Source organism: Gorilla gorilla, chromosome 16, assembly GCF_029281585.2.
Source record: "Gorilla gorilla gorilla isolate KB3781 chromosome 16, NHGRI_mGorGor1-v2.1_pri, whole genome shotgun sequence".
NCBI classification, from domain to species: domain Eukaryota; kingdom Metazoa; phylum Chordata; class Mammalia; order Primates; family Hominidae; genus Gorilla; species Gorilla gorilla.
The window spans coordinates 53,000,145-53,022,729 of NC_073240.2; the positions used below are offsets into that span (position 1 = coordinate 53,000,145).

At 46.2% G+C, this 22,585-nt stretch overlaps 2 protein-coding genes across 8 annotated transcripts in view; both read right to left on the reverse strand.

The window, feature by feature from the left end:
* Nucleotides 1-22,585, reverse strand: part of MYO5C (myosin VC) — a 102,354-nt gene that overhangs the window by 40,411 nt on the left and 39,358 nt on the right. For 6 of the 7 annotated variants that reach the window (XM_019010947.4, XM_055363030.2, XM_055363029.2 and 3 more), the window contains 13 exons: nt 21,131-21,271; nt 19,199-19,324; nt 16,506-16,589; nt 15,274-15,408; nt 14,733-14,830; nt 13,774-13,860; nt 13,172-13,283; nt 12,173-12,384; nt 9,866-10,031; nt 7,517-7,663; nt 4,622-4,786; nt 2,812-2,905; nt 95-158 (listed from right to left, as the gene is read on the reverse strand). In XM_019010947.4, the coding sequence (XP_018866492.3) occupies nt 95-158; nt 2,812-2,905; nt 4,622-4,786; nt 7,517-7,663; nt 9,866-10,031; nt 12,173-12,384; nt 13,172-13,283; nt 13,774-13,860; nt 14,733-14,830; nt 15,274-15,408; nt 16,506-16,589; nt 19,199-19,324; nt 21,131-21,271 (1,631 nt within the window). The remainder of the gene's footprint in view (nt 1-94; nt 159-2,811; nt 2,906-4,621; nt 4,787-7,516; nt 7,664-9,865; nt 10,032-12,172; nt 12,385-13,171; nt 13,284-13,773; nt 13,861-14,732; nt 14,831-15,273; nt 15,409-16,505; nt 16,590-19,198; nt 19,325-21,130; nt 21,272-22,585) is intronic. The other variant, XM_055363028.2, reaches the window with a different exon arrangement.
* On the reverse strand, nt 5,800-6,422 carry LOC109023480 (large ribosomal subunit protein uL5). Its single transcript, XM_019010949.4, has one exon. It carries the CDS (start codon nt 6,379-6,381, stop codon nt 5,845-5,847), a length of 537 nt encoding a protein of 178 aa, XP_018866494.2. The 5' UTR covers nt 6,382-6,422; the 3' UTR covers nt 5,800-5,844.

Consider the following 22,585-nt stretch of genomic DNA (forward strand, 5'->3'; position numbering starts at 1 on the left):
TATCTGTGTCTGCTATATGCAAACTGAGATGGAAAATATAAAACAGCACAGACAGAAGAAAGAAAGTAGCTTTAAGGCAAACTAGATTCCATACATTCTTTGCCGTTCTTCCTTTTGTACATCATCAAAGAGCTGCTTGGTGAGGTTGTCCATTTTTTCTGTAAAAAGAGAATGCTTTTTGAGATATGTCTGCCAAATCAATGCCTTGATTGTTTCATGTTATGTTTAAGAAAGTGAGAATGTCAGGACAATCATGTGATGTTTATTATTAACAGGACTTACAATGAGAGTATAGCTCATTTTTTATAAACAAGAAATAAAGATGAGGGGGTTTCAAAATAATAATTCTCACAAATTTGTCAGATTGGAATTATCAATAAATAGTTTCATTTATAGTACTTTTGTTGGTCTGTTATTTATTAAAGTAGATATTGGCTTTGAGACAATGAATATTATTAAAAATAAATAGAAACCCTTTGGGAAGAAAATGATCCATTTGTGACAAGGTTTCTCAGTCTTGGCACTATTGCTACTTTGGGCTGGATAATTCTTTGCTGTGGAGAGGGGGCTGTCCCATGCATTGCAGGATTTTGAGCAGCATCCCTGGCTTCTACCCTCTAGAAGCCAGTAGCACCTCTGTTCCAGTTGTGACAACCCAAATTGTTTCCAGACATTGGCAAATGTCTGGGGGCTGAGGTGGCAGCAAAGCTGAGAACCACTCATCTGTGATAACCAAGAAAATAATCAAGTGTCTGTCTTTATCTGGGAAAGAGGAAGTACAAAAAAGGCAGCTGTTAACACCGAAATACAACAGTCACAAACACAAAGTCTGCAGGCTGAGGGGCAGGACGTTCCATGGCTATGACAACTCCACATTCCCAACACACCCATATGCCACAGGGGCCATCAAAATGGGAGAATGGCAGTGCAGCCCCTCAAATGGTGATGTCCCTATTTGCACTAAGCTGATATCTCATCCTTGAGCTCTACCTCACCTCTGAGCCCCGCCCCAGAAGGAGTCCTCAGGGTGCAGTGTCGATAGCAATTCTCCAAATTACTTTTTTTTTTTTTAAGCCAACGGTTTAATAGTTTGTCTAACATAGTGCCAAATGTTTCTGAATCAAAATGGCTGCTTCAGAACGTTGTAAGGCAGCCAGGAAATACTGGCGGAAATGCTCAAGCTTTAATTTAGAAGCCAACACATTTTATATAACTTCAATTTTCAATTAACCAAAAGCATTGGCTTTAATTCTGGTGCTTACCATCTTAGGCCATTTGCAGATGGGCTAAAGAAGCTGCTCGAATGTGATTTACTTCTCAAGAGGAATGGGATTATGTCCATGTTAAGTTAGAATCTCAAAAAGGGGAAACAGCATTTGATAGCATCCCTGGGTCTTAGATCACAAGCATAGGTAAAGATTGGTGCTGTTCACAAAACACTGTTTGCCATGTCGGGGGAGGCGCACAGGATAAGCAGTTTATAAATATTACATTGAAAGTTTTCATGGACTTTTTGGAAGAGGATGTAAAATTATTCACCCAAACATGACATGGTCTCAGAAACATAATTTTCAGGTTATATTCCTGAGAATTTAAATGCCCTTGTGGGAAATTCTATTTGAAATTAGGGGGGAAAAAACCCAAAACAACCACCCAAGAGGAGTGTGCTGTAATAAAAAGGGTGGAGATGAGGAAACCCTTTCCTAACTCAGGTTCAAGGTTTACTCCCGGACCTCTGACATGCTCCTGTTCATCTCTGACATTCACATGGCTTCTGTGCCCACACCATCAGCCCTACAGAGACAGGGTGGAGGGCACGCAGCACCTGGAACAGGAGGGCATGGCCTGCTCCTCATCAGCACCTGCACAGCCTTTCCTGCCCCAGTGCCCTGGTGTCAGGCTGTTTACTCCCTCTTCACCAACATTCACTCCTCCCACTCTCCGCCCTGAACTCCCAGGGCTCTGCACTCCTCTGGGTCCCATCATATCCACCATTTGCTGGGCTGGAGGTGCATGTAGAATCCCCAGGCCTGAACCCTCGTGTTCCTGCTGCCCCCACATTGGAGCTCAAGGAAGAGATCCCTAGGCAAGATCACTGAGAGTAGTGATTTAAACTAACCGGTCAGGGACCACCAGGCTCTGTTGCCTGTTGCCTTTTCTGGGATACAACAAGTATTGTCAAGTTGAATTTGAGCTGAAAAGCTCAAATGTATAGAGCTAGGCTAAGCGTAGCTGTTCCACAGCCCTAAAGGAAGTGATACCTACTGGTTCCAGGGTCTGCCCTTCATTCAGGGCAGGACAGTAGCAGAGGACATGGGTGTCACTTAGGCTAAGTAACTCTGACAGATCGGAATTTTTTCTGCAAATCATTGGTGAGCACCAAACATGACTGCAGCATTACTCTGACTGTACATCAGGATTACCGTAAAGGTTTTCTAAAATTACAGATGTCTGAACCACCTCTGACACCACCACACACGAATGCGCACACACAGACACACACACACCCATTTCCTGATGCAAAAGCTCCGGGCTCATGGTCCGACCATCTGTACTTTGCAAAGGGCCCAGGAGGTTCTGAGGCACAGAGAGGAAATGCTGTGCTGTCTGACAAAAGACAGAAATACAATAGATGAATCTGTAGGGCAAAGTTACCATGACTTAAATATGGCTATTCCTTGTGAGCAAAAATTGCCTCACTAAACTAAGTGTACACCAGAGACCCCTGGTTCTAAAACTGGTCGACCCCAGTATTGTTTACTTAGTGACTAAATCAGTGAATGTCTAGATTTGTGCTCCCCCGAGCTTTACCTTTCAACTCTTCAGTCTTCTCTTGAAGCTTCAGCTGTATTTGTTCTTTCTGTGTTTCCAGTTCTGAATTACGCTTCTGAAGCTTTGTCAATTTCTAGCAGAGGGAAAGGGGAAAAACAAACTTTTTTGAAAACCTCACTTCAAGTTGTCACCATTGCCTTTCTTCGCAAAAAGATGTATATTCTTAAATTAGTTTATTTTTTCTCAGCTCCTGTCTATAGATAACAGCGAGCACCAGCCACCGTATGATGCTGCCATTTGTTTCACATGCAAGAGCTCAACGTGACTTCAAAGGTGACACTATTCCCGACCTGGCCAGCAATGACTGAAACAAGGAGAAAGGACACATCCAAGGGCTCCTCAATATCAAGGACATACCTCTTCCTTTTGCCGAGCTTCTCAATAGCCAGGGGACTTTATAAGTCGAATATGCTATGATTACACAGTTGATGGCGTAAAGGGGATTCACACTTTGCAACTGTTATGACTCAGGAAGGATGTGTGAGCACAGCAGGATTCCTATCATTTCAACTTCTCCTGGTAAAGTGTCTGCTGGGCTGGCAGCAGGCCCCGTGGTGCTGACTGATGGTGACTGGCAGCTGGTGATGCCCACGGCAGCAGTGTTGGTGCACCCAGCACCGGGTCATGGGGAGGGCAAAGGGATGTCTTCTGGGCCTCCAAGCCACCAACCCTGGGTGCTAGGACTTTGAAAATGCGGCAGAGGCTGGGCACGGTGGCCCACGCCTGTAATCCCTGCACTTTGGGAAGCCAAGCGGGGGTGGATCACTGGAGGTCAGGAGTTCGAGACCAGCTTGGCCAACATGGTGAAACCCCACCTCTACCAAAAATACAAAAAATTAGCTGGGCGTCATGGCGCATGCCTGTAATCCCAGCTACTCGGGAGGCTGAGGAAGGAGAATTGCTTGAACCCGGGAGGTGGAGGTTGCAGTGAGCCGAGATCGCGCCACCGCACTCCAGCCTGGATGACAGAGCAAGACTCCAACTAAAAAAAAAAAAAAAAAAAAAAAAATGCAGCAGAGTGGATAATAAAGGTCACCTTCTTAGAACACACTAGCTCACACTTTTGCAGGGACTCACCATAGGCATTTGGCTACATTATTTCATCTGACCATTTTATTCTCACAACAATTCTGTCAATCTCTTTTTGTTATTCTCATTTCATATAGGAGGAAACTAAAATTCATTATGGTAGGCATTTGGCTAAAGTATTTCATCTGATGATTTTATTCTCACGACAATTCTGTCAGTCCTTTTTTGTTATTCTCATTTTTTTATATGAGGAAACTAAAATTCAGAGAGGGTAAGGGACTTTAGCCAAGGCTGCCCAGCCAGACAAAGGCAAGATTTGAATCTAGGGCATCTGGTTTTTACGCTGACTGCTCTTTTCACTACACCAGAGATGAAAACCCTACCCTAGCTTTGCATTGCTGTTCAGGGGAAGACATTTCCAGGGCATAGACCTTAAGGACAAGTGATAGGAGACCAAGGTCATCCTGGAAGAAAGGGAAGCAGCCAGCCAGGGCTCTTTGGGCCTGTCATCATTTTGCAAAACTTGAAAGAAAGAGAAAACCTATGTTGCATTTCTCTCATTATTAACCTCCTCCCTTCCCCTAGACTCTAATCCTCTGATCTCGCTTTTCTAAAAGGTAGGCTCCCTTTGGTAATGGAAGTTGATAGCAAAATCTGATTTGCTCTGCAGAAATCCACTTCATAGGAAAAGCCGGCAGCGCTCATCTTTTCCACAGAGAGTCCACATATTTCCATCCCGTCTCACACGCCCGCAGCTGACCTCTTCCACAGCATCCCTGTATCTCTTCCCCTTCTCCTCGTAATTTCGCCTGTGAGTGGCTGCTCTTTCTAGTTCTGCTTCCAGCTTCTGAATCTTTTCCACATCCCCAGCTCGAAGAGCAGCCAGGCTGGTCAGCTTCTCCACCAGCCCATGGTTTTCTTTGTTCTAGAGAAAAGAAAATTCAGATGTTTAGAGGTTTATCCAAACAAAGATGCTGTTCCATTTAATTCTCATAGCCTTTGACACAGCATCCAAATTTGAGAGGTTGCTTTACGCTGATCACACTTATCACTGCACTGACATTTGTTAGCATCTTCTTTGTGGTGAAACAGTATGGCAGATCTTGCTGGGTACACATCTTCCCAAACTGGTGGCTATTTTAATGTGGGAAGTTTCCAATTCTGGCAAACCAGAACAACCCTAGTGTTATGAACTGTGCCCCCCCAGAATTCATTTGTTGAAGTCCTAACCCCTGAATTTAGGAATATCGCTGTTTTGAAGACAGGGTTTTTAGAGAGGGAATTAAGGTAAAAGCAGCCCTCAGGGTGAGCCCTAGTCCAATAAGATTGGCGTCCTTAGAAGAAAAGGGGATTAAGACACAGACACAGGCATGGAGGGAAGATCATGTGAAGACAGAGGGAGGTGGAGCCATCTACAAGCTAAGGAGAGAGGCCTCAGAAGAAACCAACCCTGCCAAAACCTTGATATGGGACCTCCAGCCTCCAAAACTGTAAGACAGTAAATTTCTGTTGTTTAAGCCACCCAGTCAGTGATACTTTGCTATGACACTCCTAGCAAACTAACACACCTAGGACAGAGCTCAGGCAGCGTCGGGACTCCCACCAGGCATTGCTCCTGGCCGGCTGCGGCTATTTTTAAGTACTATTCTGCACAAGCTGTGTAGCATGCAGGCTTGTTACACAACAGCACAATGAGGGAAACCCCACCAGACGCCAAGTCTATTTGTTTACCCACTCACCCTTTCATTCAGGACCCCTATGATATAGCTTAAGGCTAAGTTTAAAGCTCACCTTAGGAGAGCCTCAGGATTAGTGGAGACAGGCCTGGGAGTGAGTTTTACGGATCTGGACACTGTGTTCCATAGCCCTCCCCACCAGCTGAGAGCATATGGATGTTTCTTCTCTTTTCTTTTCTTTTTTTTTTTTTTTTTTTGCACATTTCACTGAAAACTTTTTATTGCTCTTTTGGATAGAAACGGGAATTTATTTGCCAGGAAGGATGATCCCATCATACTTCTGCTGGAACCAGCGCATGGCCTCCTCTTTGCTGATTCTGTGTTTGGCCCCAATGCAGCCTGTCCTGCGCTTCTTGTCTGCGATGCTGAAACCTGGCCTACCCAGCACCACATAGAAGTCCAGGCCGTAGATACCAATGCTTGGGTCATATTTGATACCCAGATCGATGTGTTCCTGGATCCCAAAACCAAAGTTTCCAGTATCTGAGAAGTTGTTTTTTCTTAACTCATACTCCCGCACCTTTAGACCCTTCTCCAAGATTTCTTCTGCCTTGGCCCCTCGAACCGTGCAGTGGACAGCAATCTTTTCATTTCTCCGGATGCCAAAGGATCTGACAGTGTATCTAGCTTTGGAAAACACAGGGGTCTGCCCTGTGAGCTGCTCCAACACCTTGGCTGCTCGCGTCAGTCTGTCTCCACTCTCCCCAACACAGATGTTGAGACAGAGTTTGCGGATGCGAAGTTCCCGCATGGGGTTCTCCTTTTCACCTTGATCCTGCGCCATGATGGAGAGCAGGAAGAGAAAGCGGAGCTTCCGGCCCAGGGCCTTCTTTTCTTTTTTGTTTGTTTTTTGAGACGGAGTCTCGTTCTCTGTTGCCCAGGCTGGAGTGCAGTGGTGCGATCTCGGCTCACTGCAAGCTCCGCCTCCCAAGTTCATGCCATTCTCCTGCCTCAGCCTCCTGAGTAGCTGGGACTACAGGCGCCCGCCACCACGCCCAGCTAATTTTTTGTATTTTTAGTAGAGACGGGGTTTCACCATGTTAGCCAGGATGGTCTCGATCTCCTGACCTCGTGATCCACCCACCTCAGCCTCCCAAAGTGCTGGGATTACAGGCATGAGCCACCACGCCCAGCTGGATGTTTCTTTTCTTTTGTTTTTTCTGAGATGGAGTTTTGCTCTTGTTGCCTAGGCTTGCAGTGCAGTGGTGCCATCTTGGCCTACCGCAACCTCTGCCTCCCAGGTTCAAGCGATTCTCTTGCCTCAGCCTCCAGAGTAGCTGGGATTACAGGCATGCATCACCACGCCCGGCTAACTTCGTACTTTTAGTAGAGACGGGATTTCGCAATGTTGGTCACGCTGGTCTCGAAGTCCCAACCTCAGGTGATCCACCCCCCATGGCCTCCCAAAGTGCTGGGATTACAGGTGTGAGCCACCACGCCCGGCCTTGGATGTTTCTTTTCATACCAGTGGGAATGGTATGGGGAATCTTCCCAAACTAGGCAGGGCTGCAGCTAGACCCTAAGGCACCTGTGGGAAAATTAGAAATGGCAGCTCCTCTGAGCTGATGTCATCCCAAGGCAGCACGCTTGGCATGCGGACAGCATCTTTGAGCAAATTAGGAGGTACCTTTGCCTCAAGGCAACACAGCTTCACACAGGGACACCTGCCTTGGCAAGCGGAGCCAGGCTGGATCTCAGCCCCACCTGCCCTCTGAGGTAGGCACACTTGTGCAGTATACAACCTACACCACCATAGCAACCCTTTACAGTGTACTTCTGTTTCCTAGCTCAGGTGGTCCACGTGAACTGAACCTCCTAACATGGCATAAATTTTAATAGCACAGCTAAGGAACTGCTCCAGAACAAACTACAGCCATGTAAGAAAAAGTAAATGTAGAAGACGCACTATGAGCACCTACCTGATCTTCCAGCTTTTTCTGCAAACGCTGGACCCTGTAAGTAAGCTGAATATTAAGCACGAATCGTCGGATACTCTGGAATCTGCGTCTGGCCAGCCACGCCCGTGCGTATTTCTGCAGGATCACAGCCTTGTGTTCCTCCAGCATCTTTAAAACAAGATTTTGTGAAACATAAACTGGATCCCAAGTGCTTCTCTAACCAACTCCTTCAACACTGGAAGATGCAACTACCACGGTGTAGAAAATGAGTTTCTTCTTGTCAACCTGCAGAGCCGTATTACACCTAGACTTTTCAAACAATAACCAAATCCTACCTGTAGCAGGTGTATATGAACAGACACTCTCATTCTAGAACCCCCTGTCTCCAGGAAGGTCTTTATGCAGAAAAACAGTCTTACTATTGTTGGTAAAAAATGGCATGAGAAACCCACGTCCCAAGAAATTGGTCTCTGCCATAACTTTCTTTTTTTATTTTTTATTTATTTATTTTTTTTGGAGAGACTAGTTATTTCAAAAAGATACTTGTCATATTCAACATCAAAACAGTTGCACTAGGGCCGGGCCTATGGCTCACACCATAATCCCAGTGCTTTGGGAGGCCCAGGAGGGAAGATTGCTTGAGGCCAGGAGTTCAAGACCAGCCTAGGCAACATAGCAATACCTCATCTCTACAAAAAAATTTTAAAAATTAGCCTGGTGTGGTGGCACGTACCTGTAGTCCTAGCTACTCAGGAGGCTGAGGCATGAGGATCCCTTTAGTCTAGGAGCTCAAGACCAGCCTTGGCAATATACAGACTCATTCTCTACAAAAAAAAAAAAAAAGAAAAGAAAAAAAGAAAAAAAGAAAAATGAAAAAAAGAAAAAAAAGAAAAATTAGCTGGGCATGGTGGCTCATGCTTGTGGTCCCAGCTACTCAGGAGGCCGAGATGGGAGGATTGCTTGAACCTAGGAGGCTGAGGCTGCAGTGAGCCATGATTGTGCCACTGCACTCCAGCCTGAGCAACCGAGTGAGACCTTGTCTCAAAAATAAATAAACAAATAAATTTTTTTAAAAAGGTGATTCCAGGAGATAGCCAGAATGAAACCCCCCAAAATATACTGTTCAGGTTTTCAGCTTTAAAGTATCTTTGGACAACTTTACTTTTTCATCAGAAGTGACCGAATTAAGATTGTGAAATCTCTGAGACCAAACTTTTGTCCTATCTCAACCCCTTTCCCATCCACTCACATGATGGATCATGCACCCCTTATGTTGAAGTGAACACTTATTGCTCTCCTGCCTCCTTGAAAGAAAGAAAATTATTTTTTTGCCATATGAAACTCATCTCATCACCCTTTTCTGAGTCTAAAGCTGCTGCCTCTAAAAGAGCCATCTCATTGTGCTTTGTATTAGCCAGTGCTGGAGAAATCTTGAATAGTTTATGTAGAAAACTTGTTCAGTTTTATATTACTTTGAATTTGTTTCTTTGGAGTTGGACACCCTGGACATCCCATCTGGCTGTGAGAGAGCTCTCTACAGTCTGTGGGGTGGTAGTGTGCTAATCTTTTTTTTTTTTTTTTTTTTTTTGAGACGGAGTCTCGCTCTGTCTCCCAGGCTGGAGTGCAGTGGTGCAATCTTGGCTCACTGCAAGCTCCGCCTCCCGGGTTCACGCCATTCTCCTGCCTCAGCCTCCCGAGCAGCTGGGACTACAGGTGCCCGCCACCACACCTGGCTAATTTTTTGTATTTTTAGTAGAGATAGGGTTTCACTGTGTTAGCCAGGATGGTCTCGATCTCCTGACCTCATGATCCACTCGCCTCGGCCTCCCAAAGTGCTGGGATTACAGGTGTGAGCCGCCATGCCCAGCCAGTGTGCTGATCTTTTAAAGTTTCTTTCCCCAACCCAGTCTCTGCTTTAGGTGAGGTCTGTTAGGTGTACATCCTGTCTGTTAGGTGCACATTATTGGCTTAAAATGTACTTTCCTTTGGTGTGGTCTCTTTGGGGCCAACTGGGAGAAAGAGAAACCAACAGTGCAACTGGTGTGTGTGTGTGTGTGTGTGTGTGTGTGTGTGAGAGAGAGAGAGACAGGGTCTCCCTCTGTCACCCACGCAGGCTGGAGTGTACTGGCATGATCACAGCTCACTGCAGCCTCGAACTCCTGGGCTCAAGGAACCCTCCCATTTCAGCTCCCTGAGTAGTTGGGACTACAGGCATGAGCCACAGCACCTGGAAGAATCTCCTTCCTGGCTTGGCTGACACTTTGTACAAAGTGAGGTTGCCCATAGTGAAGTCTTTCCCTGGGCCCTGTTTTGTTCTCAGTAAGGAAGGCCCATACACCCTCCCTTCCTCTAGACAGAGGTTGGCCTTACCTTTCGATACCTCCTCCTTGCCAGGAATCCTCGGGTGTAGGCCTGCATGGTGATGGTGGCCATGCGAATCAGCTGATACAGGCTGCGAACAAGATACCCACGGCAGTGCTTCTGAATGATTATGGCTGCCCAGGCTTCTTTTAAGGCCACTGCAGTAATAGCTTTCCTTGGTTAACAAGGATGAAGAGTGAGTCTGTTATCCACAGAGCATCAACTTCCATAACAGAGCTGCAAGCTTGGCTAGCATGTGTTTATAAGGAAGGTTCAAATATTTTGCACCTCTCCACATTAAACTCTGTGGGCGGTTTATTCTAATGCCTACTTGAGGCCAGTCCCCAGTTCCCTGTCCTTGAGGAACCACATGGGAACTTTCACTCTTTTCATTCAGGCCAGTCGATTCACCTCCACTCAGGTACCCACAGAGACCATGATGAGACTGTGCACTGGTGCTGCACTTGCTCATTCACGTACTATTTACATATCCCCCATGGCTGCTTTCATGACACAGCAGCAGGAGAGACTGCAAGCCCCCAATGCCTTAAATAGTTATCATCTCATCCTTTACAGAAAAAGTTTGCTGCCCCTGTCTAAATGACTAGAGGTGAAGATAATGTCCTTACCTTTAGAGTTTACAACCTCATGTACAGAAAGACTAACAAATGGCCAAGAAAGAGGAAAAATAAAATACCACCTAACTAGATCTGCAAGTGAGAGGGGAAAAAAACAGTTATTCTGCTTGGGGAAAGTGGGTATGTGAGCCAGCCCCCAATGCAGTAGGATGTCTGTACACAGTGAAGGCTGGAAAAGGCTTTCAGGATAAGGGACCAGCATGAGTAAAGGCATGGAGGCTCTGCAGTGCCTGAAATACTCAGAAAAGGAGTTTGTTTGGAATCACTAGAATAAGATGGATGAAGAAAATTAGACGTCAATGAGGTTAGAAAAATAGATGTGCACCATTTGTTATTTTAAAAACATATTTGTTGAACACCTTCTATGACAGTCACCATGCTAGGTCTGGGTATGAATGACCAGACAAGTGTGGCCCCTGCCCTCATGGAGCTTCCATTCTTATGAATGCACCCAGGCTATGGAGGGCTTTGAATATCACGTCAGAGACTGAATGCTATTCTGTAGGAAACACGGGCCTTAAAGGCAGGTGCAGGGCAGTGGCTCAGTCAGGCTCTGACGTAGGAAGATGGGAAGGAGGTGGGAGGTGGAGCACGGTGCCATCAGAGTGCAAGGCAGGTGATGCTGTGAGCCTAAACTGGGGGCAGGAGTGGGATGAAATGAATGGGATAGGCAAGAGGCCAGCAGGGCAGGATGATCAGGCTCTGGTGAGCCCCAAATAGGAAGGGAACGTGGCCTTGGCGGGTAAGATAACTGTGGTTTCCTTCCCCAAAGACTGCTGTTATCAACTGGGCCCAGAAGCACAGGAGGGCAAGCCAGCCCAGCCGTGTGATCCATGCCACACCACGCTGGTCATGCAGAGAAGGCCAGATGCTGCCACAGTTCAGCCTCCAGCTCAGGAAGAAGTCAGGCTTGCAGACGCAGCCTGACCCTAAACGCCGGCCTTCTCAAGCATCCTCACACATCCCAAAGAAGGGGCAGGGCAGGCAGAGAGAAACACAAAGTTTATCTAGGGGCACCCTGGTCTTGTGCTTTCCAGCAGGTACACCAAAGCCCTGGAAGTCCCGGAATGACCGTGGTCCTTCAGTGGGCTGGCAGGGTTGTGTGGACTCTCAGGACCCCTCGAGGCAGGTAGGATCAGCTCAGCTGGTGGACCACCCTCCCCTCAGCCCTTGGCTTGGCTGGGGCTGCTGTGGTCTTCCTGCTCAGGGGTTCTGCGATTGGTTTGCTGCCAGGCCTTGCAGGGACCCCCTCTGCCATGGTGCACCCCACCTGTTGCTGGCAGGCTGGTCGCTGGCTATTCTTGACATCAGTCCTTTGGATCTTCACTACAGCCTTGCTGATCTTACGCATTTTCAGTTCCCACAGGAAAGGGGCCCCGGGCCTCTCCCTGAGCTTCCAGAACCCTGACTCTCCTTAGTAACACTCTCACCAGCGCTTCCTCCCTGCAGGGACCTGGGTGTCGGCTCACCACACAGACACCAGGCAGAGCCAGCACTACCTGCCCCTGAGAGACGGACCTTTCTTGCCCTAATGCTCATGACCACAAAGGGGACCCATGCACGTCTGCACCCTGGGTCACAGGAGAAAGGTCCCTTGTCCTTGATGGGTCCTCCCCGCCAGAGATGATCAGCACAGAAAGCCCCACAGTTCCACATGTGTTCCTTGATTCCAACATACCTCACAGTTTGCTGACCCCGGAAGTACTGCTGGATTATCAGGGCGGCTCGTCTCTCTCGGAGGAATTTTTTCCTCTGGAGCCAGCCACGCATGTGCTTTTGTATCATAACACAACTCTGCCTCAGTTTATCCAATCGAAGTTTCTCTAAATAAGCCACTTGTCCTGCTCTGAAGAAAATTTTGGTTTTACCAAACTGGTACTGATTAGAATCCTGGAAGAGAAAAATGATATAGTTAGAATTAAAATCTGTCCGATTTTCTATAATACAGTATTTGGAAAAGAGCTTTAGGGATTCAAAGGTGCCAGAAATATTGTGATTTTGACATTTAAGGCAGAAAAACTCACATCATGATCTAGAAATGTATACTTTGAGTTGTTTGTTTAAAATTACCCTGGAGGAAGAAATGGGACTTAGGCTGAGGAATCCATCTGTGGGTGAGAAGGGGAGTGAGTGTCATTTGCGGCGATTCTCAGTTGGGCTGCCAGAGAACCTCAGCCACTCTCTTGTGGTCTCCACATTGGAGTAGAAGAAACTGGGGAAGTTTGGTTTTCTGTCTCCATTTTGGGTTCTCTTCACCATCCCCTTTGCTGGACCTTATAACTCCCCATCTCTTTCCCATCACAACTCATCGCTGCAGCAACGATGTCAATCCACACAAGGCACCACGCCTGGAGCCCACGTGGCTTGGTGACAACCCCAGTTGACCATATCCTATAAGCCTGGTCCACAGAGGACTGGGTTAGATCGTGGGAGAGCTAAACAGGATACGAGGACACTGGGGAGGCCGGAGTTCAGATGTGGGTCCCTAACGGGGACTCATGGCCCAGTAAGCGCTCTGCTATGGTCTCTTCAGCAGACAAATGCTCAGGGCACATTTTCTTTCCTTTCAAGTGTTCATGATTACAGTCCTGAGCATCCAAGACAAAGATGAAACAGCATGTTTGGGAGATGTGCTTCCAGGAAGGAGACCATGATCCCAGGAGGTGGGGAAACTGACCTGGATGAGTCTGTGTAAAACCACCTTGCACACCTCCTTTTTATCGCTGAAGGAAAGCTCTTGCTTGGTCATGAGAATGCCGTAGCGACTGTAGAACTCGATGTACGTCCACCTGGAAAATCAAAGGGGATCAAAGCCAGGAGTGTCAGAGGAAGCACATTGTGTCTGGGGACTCCGCTGCCTTACCTGCCACTGTTGTCATAGGGCGGGGGTGGTGGAATCTGTCCTGAGGATAAAGGCACTGATCTTTGATACCCTGCCTGCCTGGGACACTACCAAGACCACCGTGAGCACACCTGTCTGCCCCAGCAATTGTGCTCTTTCTCCCACTCAGCGTCTTACCTAGTACACGGGGGAGGCAGTGGGGCCACCACCAGCAGCCGAGGTGCAGTGATGGGGTGAGGAGGTGGTGGTGGCCTCCGTCCCCCACAAAGCCTATTTCTTACCCTCTTCTGGACTTCCACAAGGCAGTGGGAAAATCTTGGGGGCACTTTACAGAAGCCAAAAGTATGTGACAAAAATCATGGCAGCCATGTCCTTGGTTCTCAGCATAGCTCTGATGTCAGGTACTTTTCCCTCCAAGACAAGGACGGACAACATACCTGGAAGGGTAGCTCTGTGCACTAATGCGAATTGTTTCTAAAACGCCGCAGGCTCGCAGCTGCTGAACAATTCTTTTGGAGTCAAATCTTTAAAAAGACAATGTTATTATGTGTTAAGGCATCGTAATTGCTCAACATGCCCATAAACAGGCACAGCAGACCTGGCTAGACTGTGACCCTATGCCAGGTACCCAGCAGATACTTAATAAGTTTCTATTGCATGACCAAGAAAAATAGCACCTCTGCAAAACAGTCCATAAAGGTGCAGTGGGATATAGAGAAAGGAGCAGCTTACTCTGATGGAGGTGGCATTGAGGAGGCCATGGGGGAAGTGGCCTTTGAGGTGAGCTTCAAATGACAACCAGGTGGAAAGAAATATGCTAGCTCGCCTGGCCCAAGCACCCACTGATGCTTGAATTTCCTCTACAGAACACCCAACAGGTAGCTCTGCAGCTTAGGTCTCACCCATCTGGTGACCCACACACACTCACCACCTCCATAGACAGTTCATCCCCCTTTAGGCACCTCTTTCAGCTCTAGTAAGCTACAAGGGACTCGTTACACCTTATATTCACAAGCTTTGGGTCTCCTCCATGGGTCCCAGAGAACAAGAATAATGCCTCATGCCATCATGTCTGAGGACAAATGTTCTGATCTTCTATGACCTTCTACAAACACACATACTCATTCTTCTTTTAATCAAGTAAAAGGTTCAAGTTGCAAAAACTTTAGTTGTAGAAGATTCTTTCAAATCTAGCCCTTTTGCTTAGCCCTGGAGATGAGGGGGTTTAACCAGAGGGGCTGAGCTAACATTTTATGTAAAGGGCAGCATTGTTCTGAATCATTAAAAAAAACCCAGAAACAGGGTAAATCTCAAGACAATTGGAAGCAAATTCTCCAACTTTATGGCAGAAACTGCCTTCCCACGTCTTCGCTGTGTGTTGCATAAGAACACTTACTCAAAGGGTAACTTCTCATCATTTGGCTTGATGCATCGAACGTAGTGGGGCGTCGTTGCATTGAGGGTCTCCATGAGCAAGTACAGAGAGCTGCGGAACTAGGAAACAAAGCTAGAGATCAAACATGGCTCTGAAATAATTTACTGCTTACATCACGGTAAAAAGCAGCCCAACCTTGTTAAGTTACTCAATAGGAAGAAAAGTTAACCTCATGCATAAACGCCTATTATGAAAGGTTTCAGTCCATGACTGTGGTTTATCAGCATGTCCTACTGTTGTGGACAGAACACTAATACTCCCAGACAGCAGAGAACTGAATAAACCATGTTATTGGGCAAGAGCGTGGTTTGCTCCAGTGCGTGCTGCCTTGGAGGTGGAAGTATGACGACGATGAACTTTTTGCAGTGGAGTCCATGTTAGATTGGAAGAGCCCCAGCGTCCGTCCACGTCCAGGCCTGGAATGCGGGTCCTCTGAGTGCCCTGGCTCCCCAGCGCCTGGCCCTGCCTTTAGACCCCTCACTGTCAAACACCTTCTCAGTACCTTGTTCCCAACTGTGGTCCGGAAATGCTTGCTGTTTGGCTTGATGACTTGCTTTGCAGATTTAACTGTAATCATTGAACCAAAAGGAGAAGGAGGAGTTGGATTTTCTTGAAAAAAGTTGGCGCAGAGATGAAACTGGAAGGAACAGAGAGGATCTCAACGTCCAAAAGCAACTGCCCACAGTCCTCACTCATACAAGCCACGTAAATGGTGACAACAACTCAGCTAAACTAGTGGGCGGTGAACAACCTCACCAACATCTACAGCCAAATCTCAATTCCACAAGAGGATCGTCTTTCATAGGGATGGCCCATGACTTCTTTCCCGAGAAGGGGAACAGAGAAGAAAAGTGTGTAAATGTGTGTATGTGGGTATCACTCTAAGTGTCAGAAAGTGGAAACATCTACTATTCTCACCTCCGTGCCTGGCTCACACTGTGTCTCCACCTGCAATCTCCTCCCTCCTACTCCACATTCTCATCCCTGCAGATCCAAACCCTACCCAGGAATCTCTTAAAATGTTTTCCAGCCCCACCCCCTTCGCAATGAATGAATTAATCCCAACTTCTCTGAACCGTCTTCATCTTGTATTTGTACCTCATTTAAAGCACTTACTACCTTCTGCTTTGTATCAGTTATTTCTTTAAATGTCTTATCTTCTCTCAGAGTGAATTTCATATTTTGTTTTGTTTTGTTTTGAGACAGGGTCTTGCTCTGCTGCCCAGACGAAGAGTGCAGTGGTGCAATCATGGCTCACTGCAGCCTCTATCTCCCAAGGCCAAGCAGTCTTCCCCACCTCAGCCTCCAAAGTAGCTGGGACTACAGGCATGTCACCACTCCCTGCTAATTTTTTTTTATATTTTTAGAAGAGACAGGGTCTTGCCTTTTTGGCCAGGCTGGTCTCAAACTTCTGGCCTCAAGCAATCCACCCGCCTCCGCCTCCCAAAGTGCTGGGATTACAGGCGTGAGCCACCACGTCTGGCTGGAATTGTGATTCTTTAATGGTTCTATTAGCTGTCCTTCCTGTCATCTGCATGTTTGATTTCTGATTTTGCATATAGTAGAGATTTACAGTAGTTTTTTTGTATCTGTGAGCTACAACTTACCACTGTCCAGAGAGTTCACACACACACACACACTCTCTCTCTCTCTCTCTCCTTACTCTTTCCTTATATACATCTAGATCCATGTCAATTATATAATAACTTTAGTTACCCCTAGGACTTTACAGACCTTGCTTGCTCTCAGGATTTCAACCAGCATGTCATAGACGGTGTCTCTGTTTTTCTCCAGGAAACCTTCACATTTATACTCTACCTATACAGAGAAAGCAATTAATTATTCCTAAAGAGGCCAAAGAATATAGCCTCTAAGCACAAGTTTCATCTCTTTTTTAAGAAAGATTAATAAAAAAGGCTACAGAGGCAATCTTACAAAAAGAGGTCTGGCTTCTGTGCATCATGGCAGCAGCCCCATTATGTATAAGCTGGGAATGTGTCTTCTCTCCCACCACCTGGATTTCTCACCTGCCTGCTGATCACTCTGCACTCACCTGTCGGCTCCCTCTGGCCACAGGGGTCCAGTTGCTCCCTGCGGTATGTGCAGTTCATACAAGAACACCTGACTTAGGTCTCCCTTTGCCTTTGAAGCCACCAGGAGGAGGAAAAAGCTTAGTGGTGTTCATTGGGTTCAAACAGACATCGTTTCCTAAATCAACATTAATGTGGTAGAAAGGATAGAAAAACCGACCAGCTGACCACCAAGCCTTCAAGAGCCACCAAGCCCTCAGAATCAGGTTTAGAGTGGGTCAACATTTGCACTGCTTGAATCTAGCTTAGAAAAACTCTCCATGCTGCCCTTTCTGATGAAGTAGGCTTCTCGAATGCCTCAAACCATGGCATATCCAGGGTGGCTGCTTCAACATTCAACCTCCCCCTAGTTTATGCCTCTGGATTGCATATCTTAATATGTGATAATTTATTTTTCATAAATTAAAAATGTATATTAAAATTAATTTTAAAAATTGACAATGAGGAAACAGGGGAGAGTGCTGGAATCTGGAAGCAGAGGGTTCCCTGGGCATGGCCTCTGCTTTGTCCCCCAGGTAAGGAAGTATCCTTGCCGGTAGGTAGGTTAAGATCCAGGAACACCGGCTGTTTGCAAACACTTCTTTGTGAATGAAGTACCTGGATTGTTGTACAAATTCTTCCAGAATGGTGGTGTGAGCCACTAGGACAGATAGACAAAGGTGGCAAATACAGAGCTTTCCTGGTCTGGGCGAGCATCTGTGGGGACAGTGTCACAGGCAGCTGGTGCCTCTGTTGGGGACTCTGGGACCAAGGGAAGATGTGCTGAGTTGCTACATCTAAGCTCAGCTGACTTGCATTCAATACGACCTGATTTCCCTGGCCAATGAGATTGAAAACCTAATCTAACCCCATAGTGCGTGTGGGTTCTTCCCACCAATCAATCCATAGTCCAGCCCAAATGCTGCCTAGTTCTTTTAAGGGAGACTTCTTGGAAGTGGCAGGTGAGAGAATTACATGTACAGAAACTACATCCTATAAGGAGAGACCCTTGAAAGAAATCCCACATGTGCTTTTTATGGAGTCTGGTCTTTCCCCCTCCCTTTTCCTATGGGACCAGAACCCTGAAATTGTAAGACAATAGTTAGGAAATATAATTTGACATATGATCATTCATTTCATAGGCATCTTTTCAGCAGCCCATCTGAAAAAGTCTAAGCACTAAAAACTTATCTTTTTTTTTTCCTTTTTCTTTTTTTTTTTTTTTTTTTGAGACAGGGTCTCACTCTGTCGGCCAGGCTGGAGTGCAGTGGCGTGATCTTGGCTCAATGCAACCTCCGCCTCCCAGGTTCCAGCAATTTTCCTGCCTCAGCCACCTGAGTAGCTGGGATTACAGGTGCGTGCCACCACGCCTGGCTTATTTTTGTATTTTTTAGTAGAGATGGGGTTTCGCCGTGTTGGCCAGGCTGGTCTCAAACTCCTGGCCTCAAGCGATCCACCCGCCTCAGCCTCCCAAAGTGCTGGGATTACAGGTGTGAGCCACTGCACCCGGCCAATCCTATATTTTAATATTTTACAGTACTCTGCTAGCACACAAAGGTGATCACAGCTTTCCAGGTTGCTGTCCCCTCCCTCCACCATCAGTCACTCGGGAGTGACCAGCTCTGACTCACAGCACCAGCCTCTGCGATAAACATAGACAAGCACAAGCCATTCCCGTGAGCCCTGGCACTGGGCTAGGCCACCAAGGCAACACCCAACCAGGACATGGGAGGAGGCAGGAGCTCCCTTAAGGAAGGAAAACAAATAAGAATGTACATTTAGGGCAGGTGGTTATGGCAATTTTTTCCTTCTGTTTTCTAAGCTTTCTATAATGCGATTTTAACAAAAATTTTTCATTTTAGACAAGTAACATTTGTTTAGTAAAAAGAAAAAGGAGACGTATAAAGAAAAAAAAGACACAAAAGATGAAAAAAAGCACAAAGATAACCCATCATCATCTTGAGTTAACCTATGTTGCCACTGTAATATAGTCCAGTTTAATCAGACAGAACTTCAGAAAAAAATATAGCTTTCATCATAAGAAAGAATTATGCTGTCTTGATTATCACAATTTCATATAGAAAATAAACTGATAAGACGTTAATGAAATTCAGTAACTTCAGTACATTCAAAATCAGAAGTGTGGTCTTCTAACAACACATTCGTCTTTAAAGTAGTACAGTTGGAACTCATGTATCTCGCCACAGAAACAAATCAGGAACTGTTAAACACACACTCATCAAAGCTACATGTTAAGTATGACTTGAATCTGATCAGAAACATTCCTGGCCTGCCTACTCCTTCTGGAGGCTGTACGGGTTCCGGGGTTGACAGCATTGATGGCGACCTTCGCAGTACCTTATCAGCAAAGTGCTGGATGACAAAGGATGTGTTTGACATTCTAGGCTTTTCAAACAAAGGGTTCCTGTTGACAAAATTATTATACAGCTTTTGAAGCCAGTTTTCATCAGTTCCATGTGGTAACTGGAAAAGAAAAATAAACCAAATAGCAAGTAAGAAAACCAGAGATTCATACAGGTGAGGAAAAGCACTAATTCTAAGAAACCAAGGTGATTTGGCACTTAGTGAACTGCTCTCAGTTAGAGGCTTTTTATTTATTTATTTATTTATTCATTCATTCATTTATTTATTTTTGAGATGGAGTCTGGCTCTTCCACCCAGTCTGGAGTGTGATGGCGCGATCTTGGCTCACTGCAACCTCTGCCTCCTGGGTTCAAGCGATTCTCCTGCCTCGGTCTCCTAAGTAGCTGGGATTACAAGTGCCTGCTACCATGCCTGGCTAATTTTTGTATTTTTAGTAGAGACGGGGTTTCACCATGCTGGCCAGGCTGGTCTCCAACTCCTAACATCAGGTAATCCACCCACCTTGGCCTCCCCAAAGTGCTGGGGTTACAGGCAAGAGCCACTGCGCCTGGCCTTAGAGGCTTTTAAAAAAGCAACTTTAGGCATTAATTTATCCTTGATCTTAATCTTTAGGGCACTTTAAAAATTATTATTAATTGACAAATAACAATTATATATATTTGTGGGGTATTTGACGTGATATTTTAATGGATACATCAATGTCCCTTTAGAAGAACAAAACTTTAAAAAGAAATGGTCACACAATGACTTTAGAATGAAGAATTTTATTTCTATAAAATAGGCAGTATTTTATTTCTTCCCAAAGAAGTCTAAAGGTTCAGGAAAAAATAGTGTGGGTTCCATTACATGAACATGACCTTTATTCACAGGTGAATGGGAAAAGACTGGCACCTGAATAGAGAGTCCTCCCCTTCCCCTGCCTCAGGAAAATAGTTTTTCTTATTTTACTTCCTAATTAACTCACTCCTTGAAATAAGGGCATACTCCTTGTACTAAGCTAGTTGTGAAATCTGTTCTTGATACATGTGATTTTTTTTTTTTTTTGAGATGGAAACCCCATCTCTACTAAAAATACAAAAATTGGCCGGGCACAGTGGCTCATGCCTGTAATCCCAGCACTTTGGGAGGCCGAGGCAGGCGGATCACGAGGTCAAGAGATCGAGACCACCCTGGCTAACACGGTGAAACCCCGTCTCTACTAAAAATACAAAACATTAGCTGGGCATGGTGGTGTGCGCCTATAATTCCAGCTACTACGGAGGCTGAAACAGGAGAATCACTTGAACTCAGGAAGCGGAGGTTGCAGTGAGCCGAGATGGCACCACTGCACTCCAGCCTGGGTGATAGAGCAAGACTCCATCTCAAAAAAAAAAAAAATCCTTTAACCCCAAAACCTTATTAATCCTCACTTTGGGATTATTTGTTCTTGTGCCCCCATGAGAGACACTGCCAGGCTGGCCTACTTCAGAGTTTCCCAGAGGGAAATGGTAAGAAGAAAACTCTAGAAAGCTCTTCTGGTGAATCATACGATGTTGATTTTTCTTGATGACTCACAAGAATCAGGATGTAAAAGAAAACTCAATTCTTATTAGTCACCGACAACTTGAGTGGAGTCACTTGCTGTTTCCACGCACGTTTCTACATACACTTTGGAACAGCCTCCATGCTGGACGTCAGCTAAAAGAGGTGGTGCAGCTCCCCAAGCGTGGTCTACACAGGCTGAGGGCAAAAGGCCCAGCGGGCCCTCTGGGGTCCCTGCTGTGGATGCTGTCCCAGCATTAATATCCATCCAACCAATTGGATAAACATCAGGACTTCACAAGCACACTTCAAAAAAACTGCTTTGCAAAATGCTCATCTGTTACTACTTAAAAGCTGAAAAAAACAATTATTCTTAAAAGTTACCAAACATTCTTCATCCAGTAACTCCAGAATTCCCATTTTTGCTTCAATCAGGTCAATAACTGGTTGATTGTCATAAAAATCTATCAGCGTCCAAGGTATATCTTCCTTCATGTATTCTTCTTGTTCCAGTTTGAAGACATGCTGGGAATCCAAAGTTAATACAGAAAGTAAAACAGAATATTAAAATATGTTTCCAAAGAGCAGGATGTAAGCATTTGGAAAATGTAAATGGTTGATCTGTAATATTTATGTTTAAAAAGAAGGACCCTGAAGTATAGACAAGGCCCATACCGTGATCAATACCGCCGAGTTCCTAAAGCGAGTCTAGCTGTCATCCTCCCACCTAGTCTGAGTGGGTCTCTACCTCCTAGGACATGGCTTGGGCCAGCCTGTGTCACCACCAGCACCACATGGTACTCAGTGTGGTCCTACAGCCCCTTCCTGCTAGCAGCTATCCAAGGACAGATCCAGCCTCTTTGGCCTAATGCAGCCTGGCTGGATGGAGCCAGCTACCTGAGAATGCTAGCTGCGGGGCCGGTGGGAGAAGCCCACTGCTTAGAGATCTTTGTGCACTACTTACTTGGGCTGTAAGGGTATCAAGGAGGCTTCCCAGAGGATGTACTCAGGCTTACCATGGAGGATGAAAGAAAGTTTGGCTGGCAGGTGGTGAGGTGGGGTAGGGTGGGGTGGGGTGGGGCATCAAGAAAACCCTCCTATGAGGAATCTCAGTGGGAACCACATGAAAGCTCAATGGGTGCTTGAGAAACGCACCTCAAGCAGGTTAGAAATTACAGGAGGACAGCAGGCAATGTGGTGGCAAAGAATGGTACAGTCAAATCACCCGAGACCTTCACACCCTCCCTAGAGAATTCTGGGCCTATGGCCTTTTTCTAGGAGCAGTGAGGACCCGCTGGAGGGTGGAGGGGTTATGATGAGACCTGGAGGATAGCTCAGAGGAGGGAAGAACCGGAGGCAGTGAGACCAATGAGGACTCAGCCCGATGCTCTTGATGGCTGGGACTCAGGGAGGAGGAAGAGGAGGGAAGAGGTCAGGATGAATGTCAGGCTCAGGACATGGGGTCCATGGCATGACTTGACCACAGAAAGTCACGTGGAGGGTAAGCGGGCTGAGAGGAGAAGGTGGCACCTGCACTTCTACACTTGCTACTGCTGAGCTCCCTGTGGAGCTCATAGGCCCAGTGGCAGCCATAAGAGGGGGACTGGAGATCAGGAGAGTCCTACCCAAAGCTTTCTGTGCCGACAATTGAAGATACTACCCCTCCTGGGAGGATCTACACATTGATGGATGACTCAGAAAAAGGAGAAGAGAAAAAAGGAAGAAAAGGAGGAGGAAGTGGAAGAGGAAGAAGAACAGGAGAGGAGAACAAAAGCAAAAAAAAAAAAATAGAATTACAGCCTCTGATTTGTGATTTTTGGCAAGACATCTGGTATAAGT

Excerpts from the sequence above, each read along its gene's own strand:
- LOC109023480 (XM_019010949.4), bottom strand. The coding sequence starts at position 6,381 with ATGGCGCAGGATCAAGGTGAAAAGGAGAACCCCATGCGGGAACTTCGC.